This window comes from Bacillus rossius, chromosome 6 (assembly GCF_032445375.1).
Source record: "Bacillus rossius redtenbacheri isolate Brsri chromosome 6, Brsri_v3, whole genome shotgun sequence".
Taxonomy (NCBI): domain Eukaryota; kingdom Metazoa; phylum Arthropoda; class Insecta; order Phasmatodea; family Bacillidae; genus Bacillus; species Bacillus rossius.
In genome coordinates, this window is record NC_086334.1 from 60,288,630 (window position 1) to 60,316,283 (window position 27,654).

General features: G+C 39.4%; 1 protein-coding gene across 1 annotated transcript in view; it reads left to right on the forward strand.

Annotated features, from left to right (window-relative positions):
* The window catches only part of LOC134533450 (mite allergen Der f 3-like), a 48,705-nt gene that overhangs the window by 10,645 nt on the left and 10,406 nt on the right, over positions 1–27,654 (forward strand). Inside the window, exons 4-5 of the mRNA XM_063370973.1 lie at positions 7,893–7,993; positions 9,579–9,732. Coding sequence (XP_063227043.1) covers positions 7,893–7,993; positions 9,579–9,732 — 255 coding nt within the window. The remainder of the gene's footprint in view (positions 1–7,892; positions 7,994–9,578; positions 9,733–27,654) is intronic.

The window sequence follows — 27,654 nt, forward strand, 5'->3', positions numbered from 1 at the left end:
GTTTTGGATGTCAAGCGGCCATCTTGGAAGATCTTACTTTGACCTTTGATCTTGATCTTTGAACTTAAACTTGATCCCAGACTCCATAATATATTCAACCATCTTCGATTATGATGTCATGTACACTAGTTTGTTTTCTAGAACTTTTCGACATTTTGTTATCTAGAACATTCCGCCATCTTGGATTCTAACATCACAATTGCCATATTGGGTTATGACACTAAAATCGCCATCTTGGAATCTGTCATCACAGTCACCATCTTGGAATCAGGTGTCACAGACGATCTTTTGAATTCTGACAACAAAACTGTCATATTGAATTCTGTCATCACAGCTGCTATCTTATATTCCGATGACACAGATGCCACTTTTGTATTCTGACATTTTGGCCACCATCTTGTTTCTTCTGCTGGAAGCCGCCATATTGGATGATGTCACAGTCGTCATGTTATTCGCTGGAGGTTAACATCTTGGATCACATAATGTCCGCTATCTTTTTTCCTAGAATGAGCCACTATCACACTGTCCCATGCACATAAATTCGATGTTACATTATCTACCTGTGTTATTTGTTGTTATTTTAAATATGGCGGCCAAAATGACCGACAAGATTGCGGATGACACGACAGCTGACGATCTGGTGATTGGCACAACTGCACTCTAACAAGTAAAAAAATCCTATCTGGTGGTCACGCACTCTAGCAGACGATGAATGCAACATACTACACTAGTGTTCCTAGTAGCAAGTATTGAAAACAAAAATGGCGGCAGCGCCCTCTAGCAAATTATGTGTACACTACATGCCACTAGAGCTCCTAGTAGAAAGTATTTTAAACACGATGGTGGCTCGGCCTCCAACATGTGCTGATATTATTCCTTCATATTAAAAAAAAGTCAAGTTTCAATATGTGTTATATATATATAATAGTATATTGGTATGTATGTCCGACACCGTTTGACCATTGAATATATATAACTTATAGAAGTCGCGAGGGGATAGGATTTATTATTCCAATTTTCGGATCCAAAACTGAGGTAGTTGTTAGCTCCGCCGCTAGACAGCTCTTCTTTCCACAAGAGGGTACTCGTAGTTACCAGCTTCCACGCCAGAGCGCTGTAGCGTCGCTTTTTTCAAGGTCGTGCGCGTAATTCTCTGTCTCACTCTATCGAGAGGCGGTGCCTTTTGTTGAAATCCGAGCGCTTAGATACGGGCGGGCGCAACTGAAATGGAGTACGGCCACCGAAAAAAAATGTGCGGTTAAAAGACGCCAACATCAAAAATTAAGTTTTGATTATAAGAAAACTACAGAAGTTTCTTAAACGTAATAACGTAAAAAAAAAAAAATACTGACCTTCGTAGTTCAGAATTTATAATATGTTGTGTTAACGGAGTGGCGCATTGAGTAATATGGCAAAACATAATTTGGAATAATTCTTGACAACGTTGAATGATTTTGGTAGCTATGAAACAACTATGGCTGCGATGACTGTTCAAACGCGTGCACGTGTTGTTATTAGTAACTGAAACTAATGTTATGTTGTCATACTTTGTGGCTATGCAGTTTATAATTTTTTTAACATAAGATGAAGCATTTTTACATAATGTTTTGGTTGTTTCGTAATTCAAAATAAATAATCTTAAACGTTATATGGTGAATATTCCCAGTAGCGAATGACCACAAAAAAAAATCAATTTTGCCAACATAGATCTGAAAAGTTAACGATTTACTATGTTAAGTTGCTTATAAATAACGCACATTTCCCGGATCTCCAAAGAAAATAAGAGTGTTTGTTATAGCATTGAGTTCCCACTCTTTATATTCCTTGCTTTGAGGTTAGATACACAAGTTAAGCCCGGGCTACATTCGCAATAGCAAGCAAACAGCACAGACGCACAGAAGTTCAACATACACTATTAGATATGAGCTGCCACATTGGCAATTAGCACGCGCACAGAAAAATAGCACAGGATCGGCGCACAGAAAGTTCATTAACTTTTAACTTTTAGGTTATTTTCTGTGCGCGACCATGGTGGTAGCCAATCAGCAAACAGTTTAAGTACTACTCTAGTGGGCTTATAAAAGAACAATTGTCACGAAAGTATTGGTGCTGTTGACTTGAGTAGTTTGTTATTGTTTTCAAACACACGATAACATAAAAATGAAAGGCACATTTGATAGCTTTTTGATAGTTGTAATAGAAAGTAAAAATATTTTGTATAACAGGGAATCCGCAGGATACAAAAATGAAGAAGCTAAATTAAATGCTTGGAAGTCTGTGTCTGAATGTGTTAAAGAAGCCGGATTTGAAATAAACAGTGATATATATTTTTGAATGCTCATTGTGTTTTGTACGTAAACTTTGAAATATTTAAAATATTTCTGGGTTTAACGAAAACCGTACCACAATAACAACACACGAATCTAAACAAACGTCACGTATGCCAACTTCAGTGACCAAAATTGTGAACGGGAGTTTTACATTTAAAAAACTTTTTTGAATGCTTCCGATATTATTTTGTGTTGTGTTGTGCGTGAATGTAGCATCAAGCTCTGTGCTATCTCTGTGCGTGTGTGCTATCTGTGTGCTGTTTGCGTGCTATTGCGAATGTATCCCGGCCTTTATGCTCGTAAAAACGATGCGCAAGTATTTTGAATACAAATATATTTTCTTTTAATAACCGAAAGGTAAATATTATTTCCATGAAATATAATACAATTCTTTAAACACAGACAACATATAAGAGCTATTTTTTGTTTATTATTCCATCTGGCGTGATAAATATTATATTTTAAAAACTGTTTGTGGATTTTTAATATAAAATAAATAATTATTTATGATATCAATTTAAGTTGTTCAAAAAATTCACTTTGGTATGAATTAAACCAAATTCATGTTATCCAGGGCACAAAATTAGAAACTACCAAAAAAGATTATTTACATTGCTGTTTTGTGTAAATCTGTGCACGGACTTAGTAAGTGACATATTTATAATTCCTCATTTTAGCAACCCATTTTAACACAAGAGAAAAATGATTTTATACTAAAAAATTATTATTTTAAACCATTAATTAGCAGGAAACATGTATGAATAATCTATTTAAATTTGCATTTGAACAGTGAATATTATTTTACAATAATAAATATTTTTATCATCGTATATTACTGATGAAAAATTGTATTTCCATCTAATCAGAAGTACCTATTATGACACAGTTAATTAAATTGCTTTACAAGTTTTTATTCACATGAAAATCATTAAAAATTGGTTGGGAAGTTATATAAATATACAAAAACAAATCATTATACATACAATTTTATTATCTTAGTGGATTTAAATTAATGGTGTCCCAGTGACTTCTGCGAAGAAAAAAGTCTTGCGAAAGGTTTCCTCGTAATTGAAATTCGTCAAAAAAAATCTATCTCTCATTTTTGGTGACATTTCTGACAAGTGGTACGATGAAATTTGAGACTGGCAAATGAATGTTGTGAAGCAATAAACAAAATATCACATTCGTGAACTACAAATGCATAATTGTTTTTATTTTATAATAAAAGTGTATCTAATAACCCGTGGCTTTGCTCACGTAATTTCCGGGTATTGCTGATATTCTACCATTTTAAGAAAATATGTATTAAATTTCAAAGATTTTTGAAGAATTATACACAAAGAACTGTCAAGTATAGAACATATTTAATAAATAAAAATATTTTTACGACTTATTTTTAATTGGTTTAGCGTAAGTCTATTTTAACTTTTATTTAAAATTAAGTACTTACCTTATTTTCTATCTCCCGGTTTAGTGACTTTGAGAATATATTTTTCCTTGATGAAATCTTAACTCTTTTCCATCTGACGAAGAAGCCAATTAAAAAATAAACTAAGACTCGCGCACTTATTGTATGTTAAGACTGCCATCGTTTTAAATTACTGTAATTTTTTTAGTTATAGTCATGCTTAGTATAATAACATAATATGCTTTATTACGCATACATTTCAGTATTCATGAAACCAATGCATTTTAATTTGAAATGTAGAGCAGTTACCAAATTTCTTGTCTCGCATATTGATCTTTTGGTATGGCTAGTATTACTTAAACTAAATTTTTGAATTTTTACTGATGCACTGTTTTCCCTTTTCTATGTGATTTAGAAAATATAGCAATATACGTAAACCAATTAAACCAAAATCATCCTGAATTTTTATTACCGAAAAAAGTTAATTACAAAAAAATTTAATGTGCGTATTTTAATATTGAATTTATATATATCTTGCCAATACTGATTTAGTGGGTTACATTTTTTTTATTTTTAAAAATAATATCTACCCCTTTTACTACTTAATAGATAACGTTGAATAAGAGAAGGTTGTTTAAGGTATGTTGATTTTCCTTGCCAATATCTAAAAGTAAATTTGTACAAACGCGAAATATAGTTTAAATAAGTATTTTACTTTTAAAATAAAACCATATTTTGAACGTAACACTGACTATTGGCCCAATACAAAGTTTTAATAGCTAATTTTCATCTCACTCGGGTACAGAATCCCATCATTCAGTGATTTCCGTGGCTAGCTTCTTTTGGGATTTCATCATTCTCAAACGACGGTAAGGGAAGCTCCTCTTCAAGGTCGCCTAACGATGCTGATAAGACCTGCCGGGTAATTTGAATCGTTGGTCTGGGATTTTCGTTGGGTGAGGGGGGGGGGGGGGGGGGGTGAAGGATGATGTCACGACTGGGCTGGTTAACCTAGTTCTGCCAAATACCGCCAGGGGCGTATACGGCCGATACCCAGCGATGAAAGCGATCGCAGCGGCGGAGCTTGGAACTACAACAATTCTTCTAAGAAACCGTACAGAAAATTTAACCTGGGCTCGCGACTTCTATACATTATATATATTCAATGGTTTGACCGATCACCATGAAATTTGATATATCGAATTGTTTTTTCGTCGAGAAGGTTTTCATGCTACCCTTTTTTAAAAACTCACCACTAGATGGCGCTGCAGCGCATCAACTTCTAAACCGTTCAACCGATCTGCCATCGGTATACCGAACATCATAGGTCATAGACATACAAACAGTAATTGTGTGTGTCATTTCTCTATGTCCATCTCTATATCCACCACACTGTCTTAGAACGCTATTAACCCGTGTATTAGTATAAATTGCTTTAAATTATTTCAGTTACATACAAATAGAATTGTCTAAAATTATTTTTCATTCAAGTGAACTACTTTTATAAATTTTTACAGTTTATACCAATAAATATAATTAAATCTCATTACTGTAAGTTATATTTAATTTTTCCAAATTTTTTAGGACGCATTATAGATTCTAGGTAAAATACAAACCATTAATTTTTAAATATAGAAAAATAAAAAAATTTACACAGGCAGGACGTCTGCATAAATTTTACTATAACTCACCACTAGATAGCGCTGCAGCTCAGCAACTTTTATTCCATTCAACTGTTCGCCATGAAAACTGGTATATTGTGATTTTTACTGTCCTTAATCCTCAATAACAACAAAAAGTGATTGTGACTGTGATTAGTATTTGATAGTGAATTTAAAATGGAATACCGTTTCAAACGCTTCATATATACTAGATTTCATGCAAACCATCCATTTGAGATATGTAGAAGTAAATAAATAAACACTGGCAGGACAATGTCTGCTGGGTTCTGGTAGTGTATATAATTTAATTCTCAATCTGGTATAAGCCTCAATAGCCATGTGTTCAAAAGCATATGTTTTCCATATCAGAGGTCCGAGCTGAGTTATAGAGCATCCCACTCTTACATTGCAGTGTGGAAGTAAATGGGCGCATTCTCTCTCTCTCTAACACACGCCGATTGCCGTTAGCACTGTCCTTGTTTCTTCGTGCGTTGTTGCCAAATATCAAACGAAATTTAAAATTTTAATTTTTGGACCAAGCTTTTTTTCATATTGTATAGAATCAAAATACGCATCAGGTAATGCTTATTTTGAATACTTAACAATATTTTAAGTGTCCGAAAAAATTAAAAAACATAACTTATTCGCTGCGAACTGTTTTGAAGTATTCCGATATGTTTCACATCAAAAAAAGAAAACCTACATGTGTATTTCATTCAGATTTTTTTTATTAGTAAATTAATGCCTTAGGACGCCACCGAACAAATGTTAAAATAAAAACTGTACAGGTTTCACTTAAATATATTTTTTTTAATATATTGAAATGCATTTTCTCACAAACTGACACATCAAAAAGTTGACCCACGGAAAATTTTTTTTCTATTAAAGATAGATGGGGGACAAAAGCGAGAAAAATGTTCACAATGAATTGAATTAGTTTTTAAAAGCAGCCCCATCTCAATTGCTTCTACAGTTTCCGTGGAAATAGCTGTTAAAGATGTGTCTTATCAGTACAAGAGCGCGCGCTGCCGTCGTAAGAGGAAACAGGGTCGTGTGTTTAGATAAGTGGGGTTCTGTCCTACAAGCAATTTCAAATACATGGCTTCCTTAGTCAAGAAAAAATATTATAATCGATTCTTTAACATAATATGTAAAATGTATGAAATAAATACGAAGGAATTCAATAGCGATAATGGTACAAAATTTTGAATTATTTTTCTATCCTTCTCAACACCAAGCATCTTATCAAACATTGTTTTAGACAAAGTTTTGGAAAATAATTATGATATTATTACAAACAATTTAAACAGATTTTATAAGGTGTCTACTAAGGCAGTTACGTTTTTTTGTCCGGTGAAAATTTTTTTTGAACCCATGCAGTTATGCCTGGTCGTATCAAAAATGTATTCAGAAAACATTTTTCGGAATTAGGTAATCCGAGTTATCATACGTTAAAACGGATTCGATATTATTTATATTATGGGTGTTGTTGCGATTTTTCTGTTTTTCAAAAAATCTTCCCCATTTCGAACCAATTGTTCGGATTTTTCCCATAACTTACTCGACCGAGAATTTCCATTACCGTATTTTATTTATCATTTTGGACATGACTTGTCCAAAAATACGGCATTTATCGGGCCCATGAAAATGTGATATATATATAATTATATATGGGATTTTTAGAACAGAAAAGAAAACTATAAGAAATTTTCGTCTACAATAGGTAGTTTTTATTTGAAATTTACATAAAAGTGGCATCATTACAAATTTATATGTGTAATAGTATAAAATATTATAAATTACGATATGATTTCTTAAAATGCTTCTTGTTCGATCCAAATTAGATACAAAGACACGCATCTCCTGAAATTCGTAATGTGTTAGAGATATTGCAACAGCGCGCGCCATACGCCGTGTACTGCAATCTAAGAGTGGGACGGGCTATAGTTTGAATCATCTCGTTTCCAATGTATTTTGTATAAAAAATTAAATTTAATATATCTATAATAACCATAACATGACCATACGTGCATCAGAGTGATGATGGTGCACTCTAGGAACAAAGATTGCGAACATTACGTGTTCCAGGATGGTGGTTTCCAGCAGACGAAAACAATATGGCAGCCGTAATGTCAGAATACAATATGGTAGCTGCGACATAATCCAGATGGTGTCAGTGATGTCAGAATCCAAGATGGTGTAAATTTCTGGTAAACCAAATGGCGGGAAGTTCTAGAAAACAAAATGGCGGACGAGACATAATAATTCAAGATGGCGGAATCAAATATGGCGGACAGAGTGAAGTTCGAGTTCATTTTAAAGGTCAAAGATCAAGGTAATCCAAGATGGCTTTCGAGAAGTCAGAATCCAAGATGACGGACCGGCTGTAGACTCCACATCCTTAATTTCTGGCGCCGGACATACTTTAATGTACTACTGAACTGATGATGTTACCATGTGGAGTCCTCCTGCATGCGCCTGTTCATGTTGCAGCTGTCGATGGAGACTCACAGCGACGACGAGTACATGGGGTTCTGCGGCGCCTCGGCCATAAGCGACGTGTGGGCGCTGAGCGCCGCCCACTGCGTGTTCGAGTGAGTGCTCGCCCTCGCGGTGTCCGTCAGGGCTGGCGAGGGACTCGCGACAACCAACCAGGACAGTTGCTCTTCAACCTGCATATTAACTACCTCGTACATTAAACAATTTATTGGTTTCGAAAAAATATGTATATTTCTTGTAAGAGCTCAAACAAATTAATGTGTAATTAATATTAACAAATATTTCGAACACTAAAAAAAAATATAAGCAATATTTGTCTTTAGTCTCAAATAAGAGAAACAAGTGGTTCACAGGTATAAAAGTTTTAAAATTTGAAAAAAGAAATAAGACTTGCTTCTTAGTGCTTATATTAGCGACGGTTTTTCTGTAAATACCGTGTTTCAAACCCGGTTGTGTTAACGCTGATGTTACCACATGACGTCCATTCTGTAATTCATAAAGGCGTATGTCATTTTAACTCGTCGACGCCACGCGTCACTGCCTATTCTATTCCCTCCAGTGTCCTGTTGAGGACCTGAGGATAACTGCGTGAGTGAACTCGTCCATTATTTTCGCATGGTATGCACACGGACTATCTGGGGTTGCATCACAACTCATGATAGTTGAAGTCACGTCTGGTGCCACGCATCACCGACATTCTCCGGCAATGCTCACCCGAGTCCAACTTATCTAGTTACACTCTAGAACTAAGGGTGAAGGGAGTTGGTCATGGCGCCAATCGCTGCAGTGGTTGGCCAATCCCACTCCTAGCACATAATGCATGCTACCCCCTCCTGCATGGCTAAAATCCTGCGTGGATTAGGAATATAGGCTTCGGCCTGTGACGCACTTCGAGATACCTCCCGAGTACACTTAGTTTTAAGATAGGTCAAGGAGAAACATCGGACATATTCGGCGCCTGGAGTGACCAAGTAGTCTGTGAGCGGGAGGTGGTGCACGCCACCCAAGGTCCCCCGGGAAGCCTTCTTTTCACAGACGAGAGAGCCAAACGCCCGATCGTGCATCTTCGGTTTTTTTTTTTTTTTGTTAATTGTAAATAAATATGGCGGTGTTGATAAAGAGAAAGACCATAAACAAGGCAACGGTATTTATTTGTACGCCGCCATATTTTTCGTTTGCCGTGTGTCCGTGAATGTTTATTTTGAACAACTCATGATAACTAATGGTCAATTAGGTTAGGTTAGCTACATTATAAATACTTTAAAACATTGGGGACAGTTGATTTGGTCAGGATAGCTACATTAAAGATACTGTGAAATCATGTAAACTGTTTCCTAGCCCTGGATAGCTACATATTAAAAAGTTATTTGCTAAGCAACCATAAAATGATTTTACAGTATTTTTAATGTAGCTATACTTACCTAATATAACCAACCATCCGCAATGTTTTAAAGTATTTATAATGTAGCTAACCTATCCTAATCGACCGCAAAATGTAATGCCACACCGGTTTATGCAATGAGATAGAACGGCGTTATGACGTATGAGTAAGCTACATCCCAAATAAATACACCTGTTGTGGTACGGGGGAAAAAAAAGCGAGGGTGAACTTCGGGGAACTTCGGGTGTGTCTCTGTCGTGTGTGAAGGTCCCCCTGTAGACGCGTCCCGCCGTGCGCAGGGGCTACCGGCAGCTGATCCCCGCCGAGACCACGGTGCTGAGGGCCGGCTCGCTGAAGAGGGCCGCGGAGGGCAGTGTGCACCAGGTGGAGCTGATAGTGCCGCACTACAAGTACGACAGCGAGCGGTACGACTGCGACATCGCCGTGCTCAAGGTGAGTGCAGCCCGCGGCTCTCTGGCCGGCCTACACATGTCCAACATGTTTCACCGAGTGCTTGGTTTTTGAGGTTATACTTCTTTAGGCGCGTTATGGAAAAATTTATGAGAGTTATTAGTAGATTTACAATCAACTATTACATATTTTACCGGCTAACCTAATAAGGAAGTTAGCAATTAGTTTTGTATAATTTAATTCCTTTTTATTTCTAGCTTAGCTTCAATGGTTGATTGTATCAAAAAAATTTTCAGACAAAAGTTTTAATAATATTTATACGGTTTACAAATAAAGTGAAATAATTTAATAGTGTGTACATCATGGGAGTTAGGAATTGTTTTGTCCTTCATTCCTTGTTTTTTTTTTTCCACCCATTAGTAGTATATAATAGCCGGTCCGAGATCTGGCTTCTGGCTGTGGTGTCTGTGGTGTTTTCCGCCATCTTGGATTGTGACGTCACAGCGGCCATCTTGGATGGTCGTGACCTTGACCTTTGACCTTGACCTTGACCCCGGCGGCCATTTTGGATCCGCCATCTTTGATCCGCCATTTTGGATGAAGTCATTGTGTTCTCGAACATTCCGGCGATGTGTTTTCCGCCATATTGGATTATGACGTCACCGTTGCAATTTTTGTTACGGCCGCCATCTTTAACTTTTTTATTTATTATCCGATTTTAATGAAATTTTTTTTTAAAAAATATAAAAAAATTGAAATAATAAAATTTTAATAAAATATTTATAAAAAAAATATTTTTACGACACGGAGTTCGGAGACCTTGGTTCGAACCCGACGAGTGCAAAAAAAAAATTAAAAATGGCGACCGATCCTTCCCTCGTGGTGGGTGCTGTCAGACTGACTCCCACCACTTTTATTCAAAGCATATATAACATCATCTAGTATAACGTCATGACCGCCATCTTGTCTGCGATGCTGGAAGCCACCATCTTGTTTTCGGCCGCTAGAGTACGCTGACGCCATGTTAGTTTAACTCTTACCCGCTAGAGTGCAGTAATCATTTATTATTGCTGTGACACCCGCCATCTTGTCATTCGGCCGCCATCTTGAAAATCCGTAATTATTTAGCTAGAGATTCGAGAAAAAGTTCAAAATTCATTAAATAAATTTGTAATCAATATACTGACTGATTAGATCGACTAAGCTCCTTGGTTCGATCCCTGGATGATACAAAACAACTTTAATTTTAAAAAGTACCACTAATGTGTAAGGTTTGAGAAAATAAAAACACCGCAAGTTCTATTAAAAAATACTTTTATTACATACATACTACACTACTACAAGTACAAAAAAATTACACAGACAAATTACTAAAGCCTTGTGGATTTCTCGACGTCTGCATCTGCCACCCACGAATTGAAGCGAGGTGGAAAGCCCCACCACTTGACGTAGGACAGTCCATTTCTTCGTTTTATAATCTTCTCCACCAAGTACGTATCGGGATACAACGTAGGCTGAATCTCTTCGGCATAGAAGCCGCCATGGATAGGTTTGTGGTCCAAATCTTCGAGGTAGTAGGTCCTAGGCTCTGATTCACGAACATGTGTCACACGGAAAAGTTCGGGACTCCAGTTCGCAGTGAAACCTTTCTCGAAGATACCTTTCTGCTTGGAGATTCGCACAATGTCGCCGACGTTAGCTTTACGCTTTCGTGGATCTTTCTTCTTCGTGTTGGGAAAAACTGTTTGAAGCAGGCGATTATCCTTTACGTCCTTTGGCTTCATTTTCGTGGTAGAATGCACAGTGGAATTATACTCGCTTATTAGTTTCGGCAAGATGTCAAGCCACTTGTAATTTCCGTTAGCCGTGAACTGCCGCCACATCTTGGAACGCAAAGTTCTGTTAAACCTTTCGACAACGGAGGCTTTGACGTTACTAAATGTAGAGTAGTGTTTGATGCCATACTTCTTCATCAAAGCCTTGAAGGTCGCATTGTAGAATTCTTTCCCGAGGTCCGTTTGCAGGTGCGACGGTACACGTCCATCACGCAAAATATTGTTCATGGCCTTGGCTACGTCAGTTGCAGTCTTTGATTTGACAGGTCTAGCCCAAGCGAACTTGCTATAAACATCGATGACTGTCAACATGTACTTGAAACCTTTATTCAATCGGGAATACGGTATCATCTCAACAAGGTCCGCCTGGAATAAATCATCAATTCCACGAACTATGACTTTGCGACGAAGGTATTTCCGTCTAGCAGGAGCATGAAGTTCGCGAGCGATTCCGGTTCGACTCATTGTATGTAGCCGGCTTCCTTCAGTTCTTCAAGTATGGAGACTATTTCGTTGATGTGCGAATAGTTTCCTACACTAAGCGATGCATGTAGAATTCTAAGGCGATCAACTAATTCATTAGGGTCGTCCCAATATACATAGTCAAATGTCTGACCACTTTCTAGCTTTTTTAAACCTTCGCCATGTATTGTTAGTTCACTGAAGAGATTAGCGAGAATGTCGATTTTTTCATGATCTACGTCTTTATATACACCACTATCTGGATCGTTATCGCGAAAATGTGCATTGGTTAGCTCTAGCAGTTTTTTGTACTCTTGTAAGTCGTTGTGAGAATATCCTTTAGGCTCCCTGCGAAACAGCAATTCGTACAGACCCGGAGTCCCGCGCGTTTTGAACTCTGCTACGCGCACGATATTTCCTGGTAGAAAGTCTATTTCTTTAGCACCGAGGAACCATTTATTATGTTTTCTGTACACTCCGTAGGTCGTGTCATTATTCCGGCTCGTAAACGATATCAGGTATGGTCGGACCATTGCATTAACTTGATGTCCCTTTTTCGGTATTTTTTTCTTGTGCATGGACTCTGTACTTGTTAAGTCCTCTTCTTCTCGATCTGGTTCATACTTTCTCTTCTTTACAGTCGGCATTTCATCTTTAACTTCTGTCTTCACAATGAAGGCTGGTTCTTCCTTGTTTTTAAGTTCGTCGAGGCGACTAGTGATTGGTTTAAATATCTCCTCATTTTCCATCTCACGTGCAAGTCTGGTTCGTCTAGCAAGTAAATATTTTTCGCGAACAGACTGTATAGCTCGATGAAGGTCACTGGCCAGGTCCGACATTGTACTGGCTGAAAACTTATTGCAAGACCTCCTTTTATACTTTTCTATTCGTTCGCAGAAACTTCTTTCTTGTGTTTGGCCAAATCTGAATTTGCTGACGATTGAGATAGTGATGCTTTCAGACTACTTTGAAAAGTCCTCAGATCGTCCCGTCTTTGTGCATTCGAAACTTCGATCATGTCGCGAATGCGAGAATCCGAAGCTTCCACGCGCTGGTCTATGGCTACGAGGTACTCAAGTAATTCCTTTTTCACCCCGTCTATTTTTTGAGCCAGTAGCGAAATGTATTTGCGGATAACGTCGTCATGAGACTTGAGAGCAGTACGTAAGTCTCGACTGCTACGACCGAATTTCGAAATGCTATGACTCATGTTTGGTGATAAACTGATCGAAACCTCGTCTGTACCTGCCCTTATATAGAGGCCAGTCTTTGACTATAACTAGGAATCCGTGTTCTTCTTTCCAACACAAGGAGCACATGTCTTTGAATTCCTGGAATGTCATGTCGGTGTTTACGTGATCATCATAAGCGTGGCGTAAATTAAGTTCGTCCATGCGAAACAAAACTATGACATTTGCGTTGTCTCGTAGGAGATGTTTTGGAATACGACTGTACGTCTGACACAGGTAAACGCAGTCTACCTTGGCGTGTCTGCCCATGGAAAAGTACTCTTGTATTATGCCTTGTTTCTCGCACATTACATCGTCGAAAACAAACACGGAATTGGCTTTTGCTTCGCTTGGAGGTACAACATCGGTATTATCGCTAAACGTAAAATACTCCAGACCATCCACAGATCGTAGAACAGTTGCTAGGCGCTGGTACTTTGGCTGTTGCAACGACTTGGAATACAAGTAAACGTTCTCGAACCGAAGACCATTTGGTTCCTCCAGTAAACTCAGTAAAACACACGTTTTACCGCAGTTGGACGGACCCGCCATTATGCAACGTACGGCAGAAGGCAACAGTAAGCCATGTCGTGATTCACGCGCACTAAATACATCGTCTTGCGTAATGCGCACGGGCAAACACACGTCTTGCTTGACGACCTGCATTGTACTAAAGTAATTGTATAAAATCAAACACATTTATACTTTCTGGTCAGTTGTGCGTAATGACTCGAAGAGGTAAGAACAAAAAACACATCGGCGCGGGACTCGTAAACTGGCTGATAAACAATCTGCCATTCGAGCTACACATTCCCGGCTACAGATTCTGCGGCCCCGGCACGAAACTAGCGAAAAGGTTAGCTCGCGGTGACGTGGGCATTAATTCTCTCGACGAAAAGTGCAAGCAGCACGATATCGCATATTCATTAAGCAAGGATCTGGAATCCAGGCACCGGGCCGACGAGATATTGGCACAGGAAACCGAAGATATAAGCAAATCGTCGAACGCGGGACTAGGAGAGAAAATCGCAGCGTGGGGCGTATCTAAGATCATGAAGGCAAAGACGAAATTAGGACTGGGTGCTCGTCGAACCAGCTACATCAAGTCAAAAACTAACTCACGCAAGAACAAGAAACGCAAGATCGGTGCAGGCGTGCAAAAAGCCAAGCAAAAACTACAGACTCTCGACAAGAAGATTATAGGAGGATTTCTTCCTTTGCTTTTGCCTGCATTGGGTGCTCTCGAAGGCCTTATCGGTGCAACGAGCGGTATAGTGCGGGCAGTCAACACTTCGAAGAATGAGCGCAAGCAGTTAAAAGAAGCACAGCGACACAATGCCAGCATGGGAGCCATTGCCATCGGTAAAAAAAACGGCGCAGGACTGTACTTGCATCCTCACAAGACAGGACGAGGCATGAGAAAGAAACGTGTAAAGAGAAAATCCTAAGTTCCCTACCGAAACGACCGCTCACCAACGTAGATTTAATAAAGTACGCACGCAAACTGAAAATACCAAATTTCCGCGGCGTGTTTATGCGAGACACTTTGCCCAGCAAGCCAAAGACACGTGAGTGCGCCATAATTAATTTAGACACGTCGGCGGGTCGCGGCACGCACTGGGTGGCGTACATAAAGTCTGGAAAAAAAGCTACTTACTACGACAGTTTTGGAAATTTACGGCCTCCGCCAGAACTGCGACAGTACCTGGGCCGGTCCATTACAATGTTTTACAATTACGAAACGGAACAGAGGCCTAATCAAACAAACTGCGGACACTTGTGTCTTCGCTTTTTAACAAACAAAAATTAGCTGACAAATAAAAAGTGCTACTTAAAGGTTGTGCAGTGATGTTAATTTATTAGTCATGTCGATAACACTTACCCTGACAGGTCATGCATCTGAGCTGCGGGCGGTTCATTTCCCGCCTCTGGATTTAGACGGAGAATGTTGTATCGGACTCGTAGATTTTCAAACGTATAATGCCATACCGAACATTGACGAAGAAAATTGCAAGATCTGCTTCCTGAAAAGTGATGGGACCGCTCATGAAATACGGTTACCTGTTGGCTCTTACGAAATTGACGACATTGCAAATTACATCAGGGATATGTTACCACAGGATGTAGACTTTCAACTGCGTGGAAATCCAAACACTCAAAAAAGCATTCTAACATGCAGTGAAAATGTCGACTTTACGAAACCTGGCACCATAGGTACGATGCTCGGATTCGAATCAAAGGTTTATGATACGGGAAGAACGTACGAATCTACACGCGCAGTAAACATTTTGCCTGTGAATGTCATAAGAATAAACTGTAATTTGGCAAGTGGAACGTATCTCAACGGAAGACTAAGCAACATGCTGCACGAGTTTTCGCCGATGGTCCCGCCAGGATATAAACTGGTTGAAGTACCGCAAAGTATCATTTACGTTCCAGTCGTCGTGAAGTGCGCACACGAAGTCGTCGTCCGAATCGTTGACCAGCGAGGACGATTGGTGAATTTTCAAGACGAAGAAATTACATTACGTCTGCACTTGAAGCGATGGGCATAAAGTTCGTAACACCGAACAATTATAAAAGAAATCGTATTGCCGTGAACAAGAACAGTTCTCTACCAGACATCGGTGCATTAACACCTGACAACATAAAGTATCTTCTCAGTATTGGACAAGTGCCGAATAAATATGGAAGACGAAATCCTCAACGTGGAAGATCCAGTCATTTTTGATGACAGCATTACGAAAATGGAATTGCACGAGTACCAGCCTTTCCTGCTCGGACCGTACGCACTACCATCGGAAGTACGCATTGCAGTACAGCACCAAGATATTTGTACTTTACCTTCGCAGTCATTTCTATGTATAAGAGGCACGCTTACAAAAGCGGATGGTACGCATCCGACAACGACGTCAATATCCTGCAATGGTATTCTTCACCTAATCGAGCGCATTACTTATGTACTCAATGGTGTCGAGGTAGACCAGACGAGAGATGTAGTCATAACATCTGCTATGAAAAATTACCTTTCGCTCACGCCAAATGAACTGTCTGCTGCAAAGATGGCCGGTTGGGCTCTCGAGGATGAATATAAGCTTCCGGTTTATGCCGAAGGGAAGTTCGAAGTTTGTGTTCCTCTGTCCATGCTTCTTGGATTCGCTGAGGACTACAAGCATATAATCATTAATTCGAAACAAGAGCTCGTACTGCTTCTAGCCAACACGCACATTAATGCAATTGTCGCCGCTGCAGAAAACCCTCAAGATGTCTCGCTAACACTACAGTCTATCGAGTGGATGCTGCCCCACATCCAAGTGAGCACCGTTGAACGAGTCAAGATGTTAAAGAACATAGAAAATGGCAAGAATTTCGATGTGCCATTCCGATCCTGGAGCCTGGAAACTTATCCTGGCTTGCCTCATAGTCAGCGTATCAATTGGATAGTAAAGTCCAGCTTCGCTACGGAAAAACCAAGATACATCATCGTCGGGCTTCAGACCGGAAGACAGCTCAATGCAGGAGTAAGTCGCTCCGTATTCGATAACTGTCAAATACGTAATGTAAAAATATTTTTAAACAGCGAAAGTTATCCGTACGTTGACATGAACATGGACTTTGAAAGTGGAAGATTCCTTCTAGCAAATCAAATGTATGCCAAGTTTCAGCAAGCTTACTATGGACGGAGACAGTCACCGATACTGAGTCCCGACAGTTTCAAGAACAAGGCACCGTTAATGGTGTTTGACGTTTCCAAACAGGATGATCGAATAAATTCAAACATCATCGACTGTAGGATCGAGATAACGACTAGCGGAAATATTCCACCAAACACCTATGCTTTTTGTCTGATACTTCACGATCGGCTTGCTTCGTACAATTGTCGAGACAAACTTGTGAAAATTCTGACATAAATACTGTTTCGTTTTCGATAATAATTTAGTTACGACCGAGCATTGCTAGCGACAAGATGTACTGCAACCTGCAAGGTTTCCAGAGTCAAAATGGATTCGTGCTCAAGGAAATTAGCGTCACCTCTGGAGACAAGACTCGAACCCGCAGCTTCCGACCTCCGTATCCGTGGAAACTACTAGACGAAAAAAGTAAACGGTCGAACGAATGGCTATGCAAATATTATCACGGACTAGAGTGGGACGAAGGAAAAATTCCGTACCACCAAGTGAAAAACACTATTGAAGATTTACTAGTTCAAAACGAAATAATCTACGTTGCCGGACCCGAACAGAAGAAATGGCTACGAGAACTGTGCGACGTTGGAGCAGCTGAAATCGTAGATATACAGACCGACTACGGCTGTCCTTCCCTGCGCAAGCTTAGTGCAATATACGACATGCAGCCATGTGACAAGTTTGAACGTGTCTCTGCCTGTACAAACTCGCAGCTAATGCAGAAATGGCACACACAATGTTAGTAGGAGCCTGCATATATAAATGGCGTACATACGTACGTGCCTTCAGTTGACGTTCGACCTGAAAGAAGATGTTTACATTTCATCCTGCTAACGTGTACGTGAGCGCAAGACCTAGCTTCAGCAGTGTCGAGTACAGCTACTGGGATTCCGGATATCTACGTACATATACAGAAACCTGTGATGGAGGTGCTCAGCATTGGCGGTTTGCGCACTTTCCTGTGTCCTACGAACCGACTCAGCAGCTGGTAGCTTGTTGCGAACCTGGAAACTGTGCCGTCTATCACATGAGACCACACACAATCCTTCCTGCTAGCATCGTTGAGGTAGTCGCCTCGTCTGCATGTGCAACACCAAACATGAGCGTGTTGCAACCTGTTGCGACCTGTGATGCTTCTACGCAGACGCCCAAACGGTGTGTGTCTCGTCGTCGCAGTTCAGGCAGTGAATCTGTCCCAACTAGCACTGAGCCAAAGCCCAGGCGTAGACGTGGTCACAGACGTCATCGACCATGTCTTGTCGGAGTTGTCAACGTCACAGAAGATGACCAGCTGGAAACCTGTGTTCCTGATCCTGTGGCCTGCGAACCAGTTGGAACCGGAGTCAACGAACCAGTTGGAACCGGAGTCAACGAACCAGTTGGGACCGGAGTCGACGTGTCAGTTCGTGCGGCATTAAAGACTTTGCTTGTGAAAATGCTTGATTCCTTAACCTAATATGTATTTGTGTAATTTTTATAAATAAATGTGTAAAACTTGAACTCGTATGCTTTTTATTTCTACAATTTTTAGGTACCTAATAGGAAAAAAAAAATAATTTTAAATACAGACATTATTTTGACTCATGAGGTATACCAGTAGACCACGGGTATATAAGCGAGGTTCAGACGACTGGACCCGCAGTTCACCTCTGGTCGCGGTGCAGTACGGACGTGCTCTCTCCATTAAGTTTCGTGAGATTTAGTTATGTCGAGCGGAATAGAATGTTTACCGACAGCAGCTGGGACCTCGATGGCAGCAACGATGATGGAGTCGGAGATCCCGATACCGACTGCAGAGGAGACCACGGCGGCGGTGGAGATCCCGATACCTGCTGCAGAGGAGACAACGATACGTGCTGTTCCATCATCAGCTGAAGTTTCACCATCTGCATTCCAGACTTCAATTCATGAAGAGCATACATCGCATCAATGCAAATATTGTGACGCATCATTTACTTTCACTTCAAATGCGCGCAGACATGAAAGAAGCAGCTGTCAGAATAATGCTCAAAGAATACTGTTTCAGTGCAAAAAGTGCAATAAACTAATTTCACGTCTCGATAGCTTACATCGTCATTATAAAAAATGCTCCGAGACGTATAATGAACATGGTTATTGATTTGACTCATGTGTTGTACCGGCTAATGAGACTATATAAGTGAGACCCCAGGTGATATGGACTTCAGTCCGTCTCTGGCTGCGGTGATTAACGGCTCGGATAGTTAGACTTGTATAACATAATGGACCAGTATCTATCTATTCTTGAGAACTCGATGGCATCATTACCAGTATCAACACCAACCTGGATCGAAGGTCTACCATCATCAGTGCAGAGCCCGATGACAACGATGTCTACAGCTACACCTGCTCTCTCAGCACAGCGGGAGATTTCGACGCGTGCAACATCTTCTGCAGAGCAGACCTCAACGGCTTCAGAAGTTAACATGTCAGCAGTGTTACAATGGTTGCCAACAGTTCCAGTGGCATTGATGAAGGAAGGTGCATCCAACGGTGTTCCATCATCCGGCTGCACGTACTGCGAGAAGATCAAAAACTTGAAATTACGTGATTATGTAATACACAATTGTAGTGATAACTCTGAACGCATTAAATATCAGTGCAACAGATGTTTAAGCAAGTTTGTACAATATGGAAGATTAAAACGGCACCTCAGGAATTGTGATAGACTGGCTGTACATTCATCGGAATCAAGCTGTATATTTTGTAACAAAACATTGGCAAATATTCAAAGTGCACAACGACACGAAATATATCACTGTCCTTTTAATGAAGTCGATAATTCTGCTTTGTGTACAAATTGTGGTGTACCAATATGTCGACCTGATAAACTGAATAGACATTTAAAGTCATGTAAAGGACTTAGTCTGTATAGTAAGAAGACTGTTTCAATCGAGAAATCCACAAGGCTTTAGTAATTTGTCTGTGTAATTTTTTTGTACTTGTAGTAGTGTAGTATGTATGTAATAAAAGTATTTTTTAATAGAACTTGCGGTGTTTTTATTTTCTCAAACCTTACACATTAGTGGTACTTTTTAAAATTAAAGTTGTTTTGTATCATCCAGGGATCGAACCAAGGAGCTTAGTCGATCTAATCAGTCAGTATATTGATTACAAATTTATTTAATGAATTTTGAACTTTTTCTCGAATCTCTAGCTAAATAATTACGGATTTTCAAGATGGCGGCCGAATGACAAGATGGCGGGTGTCACAGCAATAATAAATGATTACTGCACTCTAGCGGGTAAGAGTTAAACTAACATGGCGTCAGCGTACTCTAGCGGCCGAAAACAAGATGGTGGCTTCCAGCATCGCAGACAAGATGGCGGTCATGACGTTATACTAGATGATGTTATATATGCTTTGAATAAAAGTGGTGGGAGTCAGTCTGACAGCACCCACCACGAGGGAAGGATCGGTCGCCATTTTTAATTTTTTTTTTGCACTCGTCGGGTTCGAACCAAGGTCTCCGAACTCCGTGTCGTAAAAATATATTTTTTATAAATATTTTATTAAAATTTTATTATTTCAATTTTTTTATATTTTTTAAAAAAAATTTCATTAAAATCGGATAATAAATAAAAAAGTTAAAGATGGCGGCCGTAACCAAAATTGCAACGGTGACGTCATCATCCAATATGGCGGAAAACACATCGCCGGAATGTTCGAGAACACAATGACGTCATCCAAAATGGCGGATCAAAGATGGCGGATCCAAAATGGCCGCCGGGGTCAAGGTCAAGGTCAAAGGTCAAGGTCACGACCATCCAAGATGGCCGCTGTGACGTCACAATCCAAGATGGCGGAAAACACCACAGACACCACAGCCAGAAGCCAGATCTCGGACCGGCTATTATATACTACTCCCATTGCAGTAAATGTTGGTTCTATTAAATATTATTTCACACGATAGTTGTAGATACTTCTTTAGGCGCGTTGTGGAAAAATTGATGAGTCAATTTTTGCAATGAGCGCGCATCTTGCAACGTAATTTTCACAGGATGAAAAAAAAAAGCTACATACAAAAAAAAATATTCTGTCACTGCTTACAGGCGTAGGTAAATATCAAGTACCTACCTATTTTTTTTTCTGGAAACTTATATAACCTTCTGGATCAATGTCATTCCATATGTTTTCCAATGTTACAAAATTATTGTTAAAACATTTTCTCATATTCCATGCAGCGAAAATGTTTAGAATATTTTTAACTCAATACATCCTGTATTAAATAGCTTAGTACGAATTTCATATTATGCCTACAAAAGTAGTTAAGATCTTTTTGACCATTAATTACTATTTTTTATCGCTTGCACTAATACATTTTCATATAATAATTTGCTTTGGAGCAAAGTAGTATGTAAATGTATGTCCGGGCACAGGCGCTCGCAGGAGGAGCCAGAGGAAATGACCGCCATATTGGATTGTGACGTCACGGCGGTCATCTTGGATGGTTGTGACCTTGACCTTTGACTATGACCTTGAATTTGATCCTCATAAATCGTCAAAATTGTCCAAAATTTGCCCAAAATTCCTCAAAATTCCTCAAAAATCACCAAAATTTCAATTTAAAAAAAAAAAATCCGCCAAAAAATCTCAAAAATTTGGATAAATTAAAAATTTCTCTTTTCGAGGGAAAAATTCCCGTTTCGAGGGAAAATTTCCCGTTTTTAGTCCTTAAAAATCCCAGTGGCTAGAAATGTCCATATAGAGGCTTAAGCATCCATGTCTACAGCCTCCAATAATCCTCTGACGTCATCATGGAATATGTCATCTTGTATTATGACGTCACCATTGCAATTATCGTTACGCCCACCATCTTTAAATTCTTTATTTATTATCCGATTTTAATGGAAAAAAATTTAAAATTAATAAAAAAAAATTAAATAATAAAATTTTAATAAAAAATAATCAAAAAACAATCATTTACGACAAGGAGCTCGGAGTCCTCGGTTCGAACCCGGCGAGGGCAAAAAATAAAAATGGCGTCCAATCCTTCCCTCATGGTGGCTGCAGACAGACTGACCCCCACCACTTATGTCAAAGAATATACCGTCACCTTGTATGATGTCATGTCCGCCATCTTGAAAATCCGTAATTTTAATGCTAGAAATGCGGGAAAAATTTCAAAATTCATTAAATAAATTGACAATAAATATACCGATTGATTAGATCGAAAAAAGGTCCTTGGTTCGATCCCTAGACGATGCAAAACTTTTAATTTTTTGTAAAAAATAATAATTTTAATAAATCATGTTCATAATCCTAAAAGAAGCATAGCTTCCAAATCAACCATCATCATCATACTATAAGCCAGTACGACCGTCATATTGAATATTTGTATTTATTATCCGATTTTAATGAAGAAAAAAAATTAAAATTCATTAAATAATTCACTCATTAATTAACATATTCATTCGATCGATTCCTGACCTTGGTTCAATCTCTGAACGAAGCTTAAAATAAATTTAATTTAAATATCAGAAAAGTGCCAGGTTTGAGAAAATAAAAACACCGCAAGTTCTTTTACAAACATAATATTTATTACATAATTTCTATTTTACTACACGAACACTTGCGAAAGCCAGCAATCTTATAATCATTTAGTTCCGCATCGGTGTGAAATGACTAATTCGTAGCTCCAATCGGTTTATACTAGACAGAGACCAACCAGAACCTTTACTGACATAGTCCTCCTCTTCTTGACAGAGTTTCTTGATACCGTGTTTAACAGTTTGCTTCACATCGTCAGAACTGTAAATTACTGCAGCCGAAGTCTTGAATGCACACTTCTTATCTTTGTCATCTAACGGATATGGCTTTCCATATATACAGTCCACCCACAAGTTATATTTCAAAGGTCCGTTTGTTGCTACATCATCAGTAAGCTGATTGATTATGTTCTGTCTGATATCATCAAGAAAATTACAAATGTATTTCGACTCACCTAACGTATTTAAATAATAGTAGTCCTTCAATGTTCCACGAAATGCAGACTGCGCCAAGTAGAAGCCATTATCGTTCACTTGTAATGCGCCGAACACAGTCTTAGGTTTATTTTCCTGTTCAGACGTTATACCAATCGGTTGCTGCACATCGGTTTTCTTGCTTGTACGCTCACGAGCCTTCAACCCAAACCGAGGAGTCGAAATTTCTGCAGGTAGTTCAGCAGTAGGCACACGGACTTCACCTTTACAGTTTTTCGCATGTCGTCGCAAATTATCAATTCGAGTAAACCATTCATGACACTCATCACATCGAAACTTCATGCGAGATGGATTCTTCGTGCATTTGCTCCGCTCATGTCTTCGTGCATCATGGGAAAATGCGAACGACGTATCACAGTAGCTGCAAGGATACCGCGGTGATGAAGACGAGCCTCTCAGACTCGATCCAGATACTGACGTTGCCGCCGTCGTACCATTTCCAGGCATACTCTTATGCACATCAATCATTCGCTGTTGTATAGACACCTTTACTTTCTGCCGCGCAACAGGTCCTTTGCTTGTCTCCAAGTTTTGCTGCAAATTAGAATTTCTTGTAAATTGCTAACGACATTTCTCACAGCCAAACATTTTTCGATAAAGGTTCTTAGCGCATTCTCTCTTCTCGTGTCGTCGAGGATTACTGTTGTTTGAGAAGATCTTGTCACAGTAACGGCACCGATGTTCGTTGTTTGTTGTCGAATCACCATCCATTGAAGTCACCATCGAGGGCGAAACAGCGTTCGTCGAGGTTTCCTGTACAGCCAGCACTACCGGCATTAAAGTCTCTTCTGCTGGTGGTATCACGTCTGTTGTAGTCTCCTCCAGTGTTGACGTCGTCTTTGCCAACGGGATCTGCTCCTTCTCCGTCGTAGCTGTCGTCAAGGTTCCCGCAGACGATGGTTCAACCTCCATCGGGTTCGTCGTTAAAGTCCGTAAAGATGCCAGCGAGTTCGCAAGAACAGGTAATTACGTGACTAATGCACCAGAAGAAACAAACTAGGTGATCCGTACACCGTTGAAGACAGTAACAACTGAGCAACCTGCTGTCTAGGACACGCTTATATACATGCACCGGATGGGATAATACGCTAGTCAAATCAAGAACAATTTATTATAATACTAGATTCAAAACAACATTAAAAAAAGAAGCACCACCAACAAAAAGGAAGCACATTCTGGAAGCACAATAAAAAGGCAGCACATTTGGAAGCACCGTCAACGAAAAGGAAGCACATTTTGGAAGCACCGTCAACGAAAAGGAAGCACATTTTGGAAGCACTGAGGCCACTTGTGGCGGCCTTAGTCGTCTTGGATATTATTATTTTTATTTTACGTAAAGTTTATTGTAAAATGATTTAATTTTTATAACACTATTTATGTCCTTATATTATTTAATGGTATATTTTAATATTTATTGTAACTTTTTAATAGTATACTTGGTTTATTTTACGTTAAGTACTCTTACTCTGTAGTGGGACCTACAAGAAGTAACCAGAACGATCTAGCGGAGTGAGGGTTGGTAGTAGAGGAGGGGGGTGACGTCAGCTGACGTGACAAGGGGTGGCGGCTGCCAGCTGTTTGCGAGGTGTGTTTGAGACCGCCGGCCGTGTAACTGGTCGTGCTGAGTAAAAATCGTTTCCCAGTAATGGGCAAGTTGTGTTACGTTACGTGAACAAGATTTAACGGCAATATGACGGTAATGCCATGGCACGTTTGGCGAAGCGAAAAAAGTGGTGTGACACGAGCGCGCGATAGTGGGGGCCTAGTGCACGGGCCACAAAAGCATTGCGATGCAAGAGGCGCAAAAAGTGAGTGGGGTTTACGCCCGACCCCGGCAGTCACCGGTTTCAGAGGTATGCTTCAGTAACAAGTAAGTGTGAGAGCTGGATTTTTGTACTTTTTCCCCCGGCTGTTACGATTTACAGAAGATGTGTATTAAAAACAGAGTGCGGCGACGTGATTTAGTAGTTGGATTATCTAGGCTGACGAACGTCATAATTTAGGTCTCCCCCCTCCTCCGTAATAGACTTTTTTGAGACTTTGGATTAGAATTAATTATAGTGCAAGAGTGTCTGTAAACCAACCTGTCGTGAATGTAATTATACCTATTTTAATGATACCTAGAATTTACCTTTTAAGTCCCTTTGCCTTTTTACTGGATTTAAGTTTGAGCATCTTTGGTTTGGTAATTCATTATTATACCTATCACGATAGAGTTTTCAGGACTATCGGTAAATTTAGTATGCTAATATATTTTTTTGCGCACTTGCCGAATGTTAGACCAGTCGATGCGCGTCTGTTAAACTTAATTTCTTTACACTCTCATTATCAGTATGTCAGTGGTGACGCGTACGCGGGACTGGCGTGGTGAGTGCGGACGTGTGCAACTACCCCGGTATAAGGGAAGAGAGCAGCAGAAGAGACTTTAATGCCGGTAGTGCTGGCTGTACAGGAAACCTCGACGAACGCTGTTCCGCCCTCGATGGTGACTTCAATGGATGGTGATTCGACAACAAACAACGAACATCGGTGCCGTTACTGTGACAAGATCTTCTCAAACAACAGTAATCCTCGACGACACGAGAAGAGAGAATGTGCTAAGAACCTTTATCGAAAAATGTTTGGCTGTGAGAAATGTCGTTAGCAATTTACAAGAAATTCTAATTTGCAGCAAAACTTGGAGACAAGCAAAGGACCTGTTGCGCGGCAGAAAGTAAAGGTGTCTATACAACAGCGAATGATTGATGTGCATAAGAGTATGCCTGGAAATGGTACGACGGCGGCAACGTCAGTATCTGGATCGAGTCTGAGAGGCTCGTCTTCATCACCGCGGTATCCTTGCAGCTACTGTGATATGACGTTTGCATTTGCTCATGATGTACGGAGACATGAGAGGAGTAAATGTACAAAGAATCCTTCTCGCATGAAGTTTCGCTGTGATGAGTGTTATGAATGGTTTACTCGAATTGATAATTTGCGTCGACATGCGAAAAACTGTAAAGGTGAAGTCCGTGTGCTACTGCTGAACTACCTGCAGAAATTTCGACTCCTCGCTTTAGATTGGAGACTCGTAAGCGTACAGGAAAGAAAACAGATGCGCAGCAACCGATTGCTATGGCATCTGGACATGGAACTAAACCTAAGACTGTGATCGGTGCTCTACAGGTGAACGATAATGGCTTCTACTTCGCGCAGTCTACATTTCGTGGAACATTGAAAGACTACTATTATCTAAATACGTTAGGTGAGTCGAAATACATTTGTAATTTTCTTGATGATATCAGACAGAACATAATCAATCAGCTTACTGATGACGTAGCAACAAACGGACCTTTGAAATATAACTTGTGGGTGGACTGTATATATGGAAAGCCATATCCGTTAGATGACAAAGATAAGAAGTGTGCATTCAAGACTTCGGCTGCAGTAATTTACAGTTCTGACGATGTGAAGCAAACTGTTAAACACGGTATCAAGAAACTCTGTCAAGAAGAGGAGGACTATGTCAGTAAAGGTTCTGGTTGGTCTCTGTCTAGTATAAACCGATTGGAGCTACGAATTAGTCATTTCACACCGATGCGGAACTAAATGATTATAAGATTGCTGGCTTTCGCAAGTGTTCGTGTAGTAAAATAGAAATTATGTAATAAATATTATGTTTGTAAAAGAACTTGCGGTGTTTTTATTTTCTCAAACCTGGCACTTTTCTGATATTTAAATTAAATTTATTTTTAGCTTCGTCCAGAGATTGAACCAAGGACAGGAATCGATCGAATGAATATGTTAATTAATGAGTGAATTATTTAATGAATTTTAATTTTTTTTCTTCATTAAAATCGGATAATAAATACAAATATTCAATATGACGGTCGTACTGGCTTATAGTATGATGATGATGGTTGATTTGGAAGCTATGCTTCTTTTAGGATTATGAACATGATTTATTAAAATTATTATTTTTTACAAAAAATTAAAAGTTTTGCATCGTCTAGGGATCGAACCAAGGACCTTTTTTCGATCTAATCAATCGGTATATTTATTGTCAATTTATTTAATGAATTTTGAATTTTTTCCCGCATTTCTAGCATTAAAATTACGGATTTTCAAGATGGCGGACATGACATCATACAAGGTGACGGTATATTCTTTGACATAAGTGGTGGGGGTCAGTCTGTCTGCAGCCACCATGAGGGAAGGATTGGACGCCATTTTTATTTTTTGCCCTCGCCGGGTTCGAACCGAGGACTCCGAGCTCCTTGTCGTAAATGATTGTTTTTTGATTATTTTTATTAAAATTTTATTATTTAATTTTTTTTATTAATTTTAAATTTTTTTCCATTAAAATCGGATAATAAATAAAGAATTTAAAGATGGTGGGCGTAACGATAATTGCAATGGTGACGTCATAATACAAGATGACATATTCCATGATGACGTCAGAGGATTATTGGAGGCTGTAGACATGGATGCTTAAGCCTCTATATGGACATTTCTAGCCACTGGGATTTTTAAGGACTAAAAACGGGAAATTTTCCCTCGAAACGGGAATTTTTCCCTCGAAAAGAGAAATTTTTAATTTATCCAAATTTTTGAGATTTTTTGGCGGATTTTTTTTTTTAATTGAAATTTTGGTGATTTTTGAGGAATTTTGGACAAATTTTGGACAATTTTGGCGATTTATGAGGATCAAATTCAAGGTCATAGTCAAAGGTCAAGGTCACAACCATCCAAGATGACCGCCGTGACGTC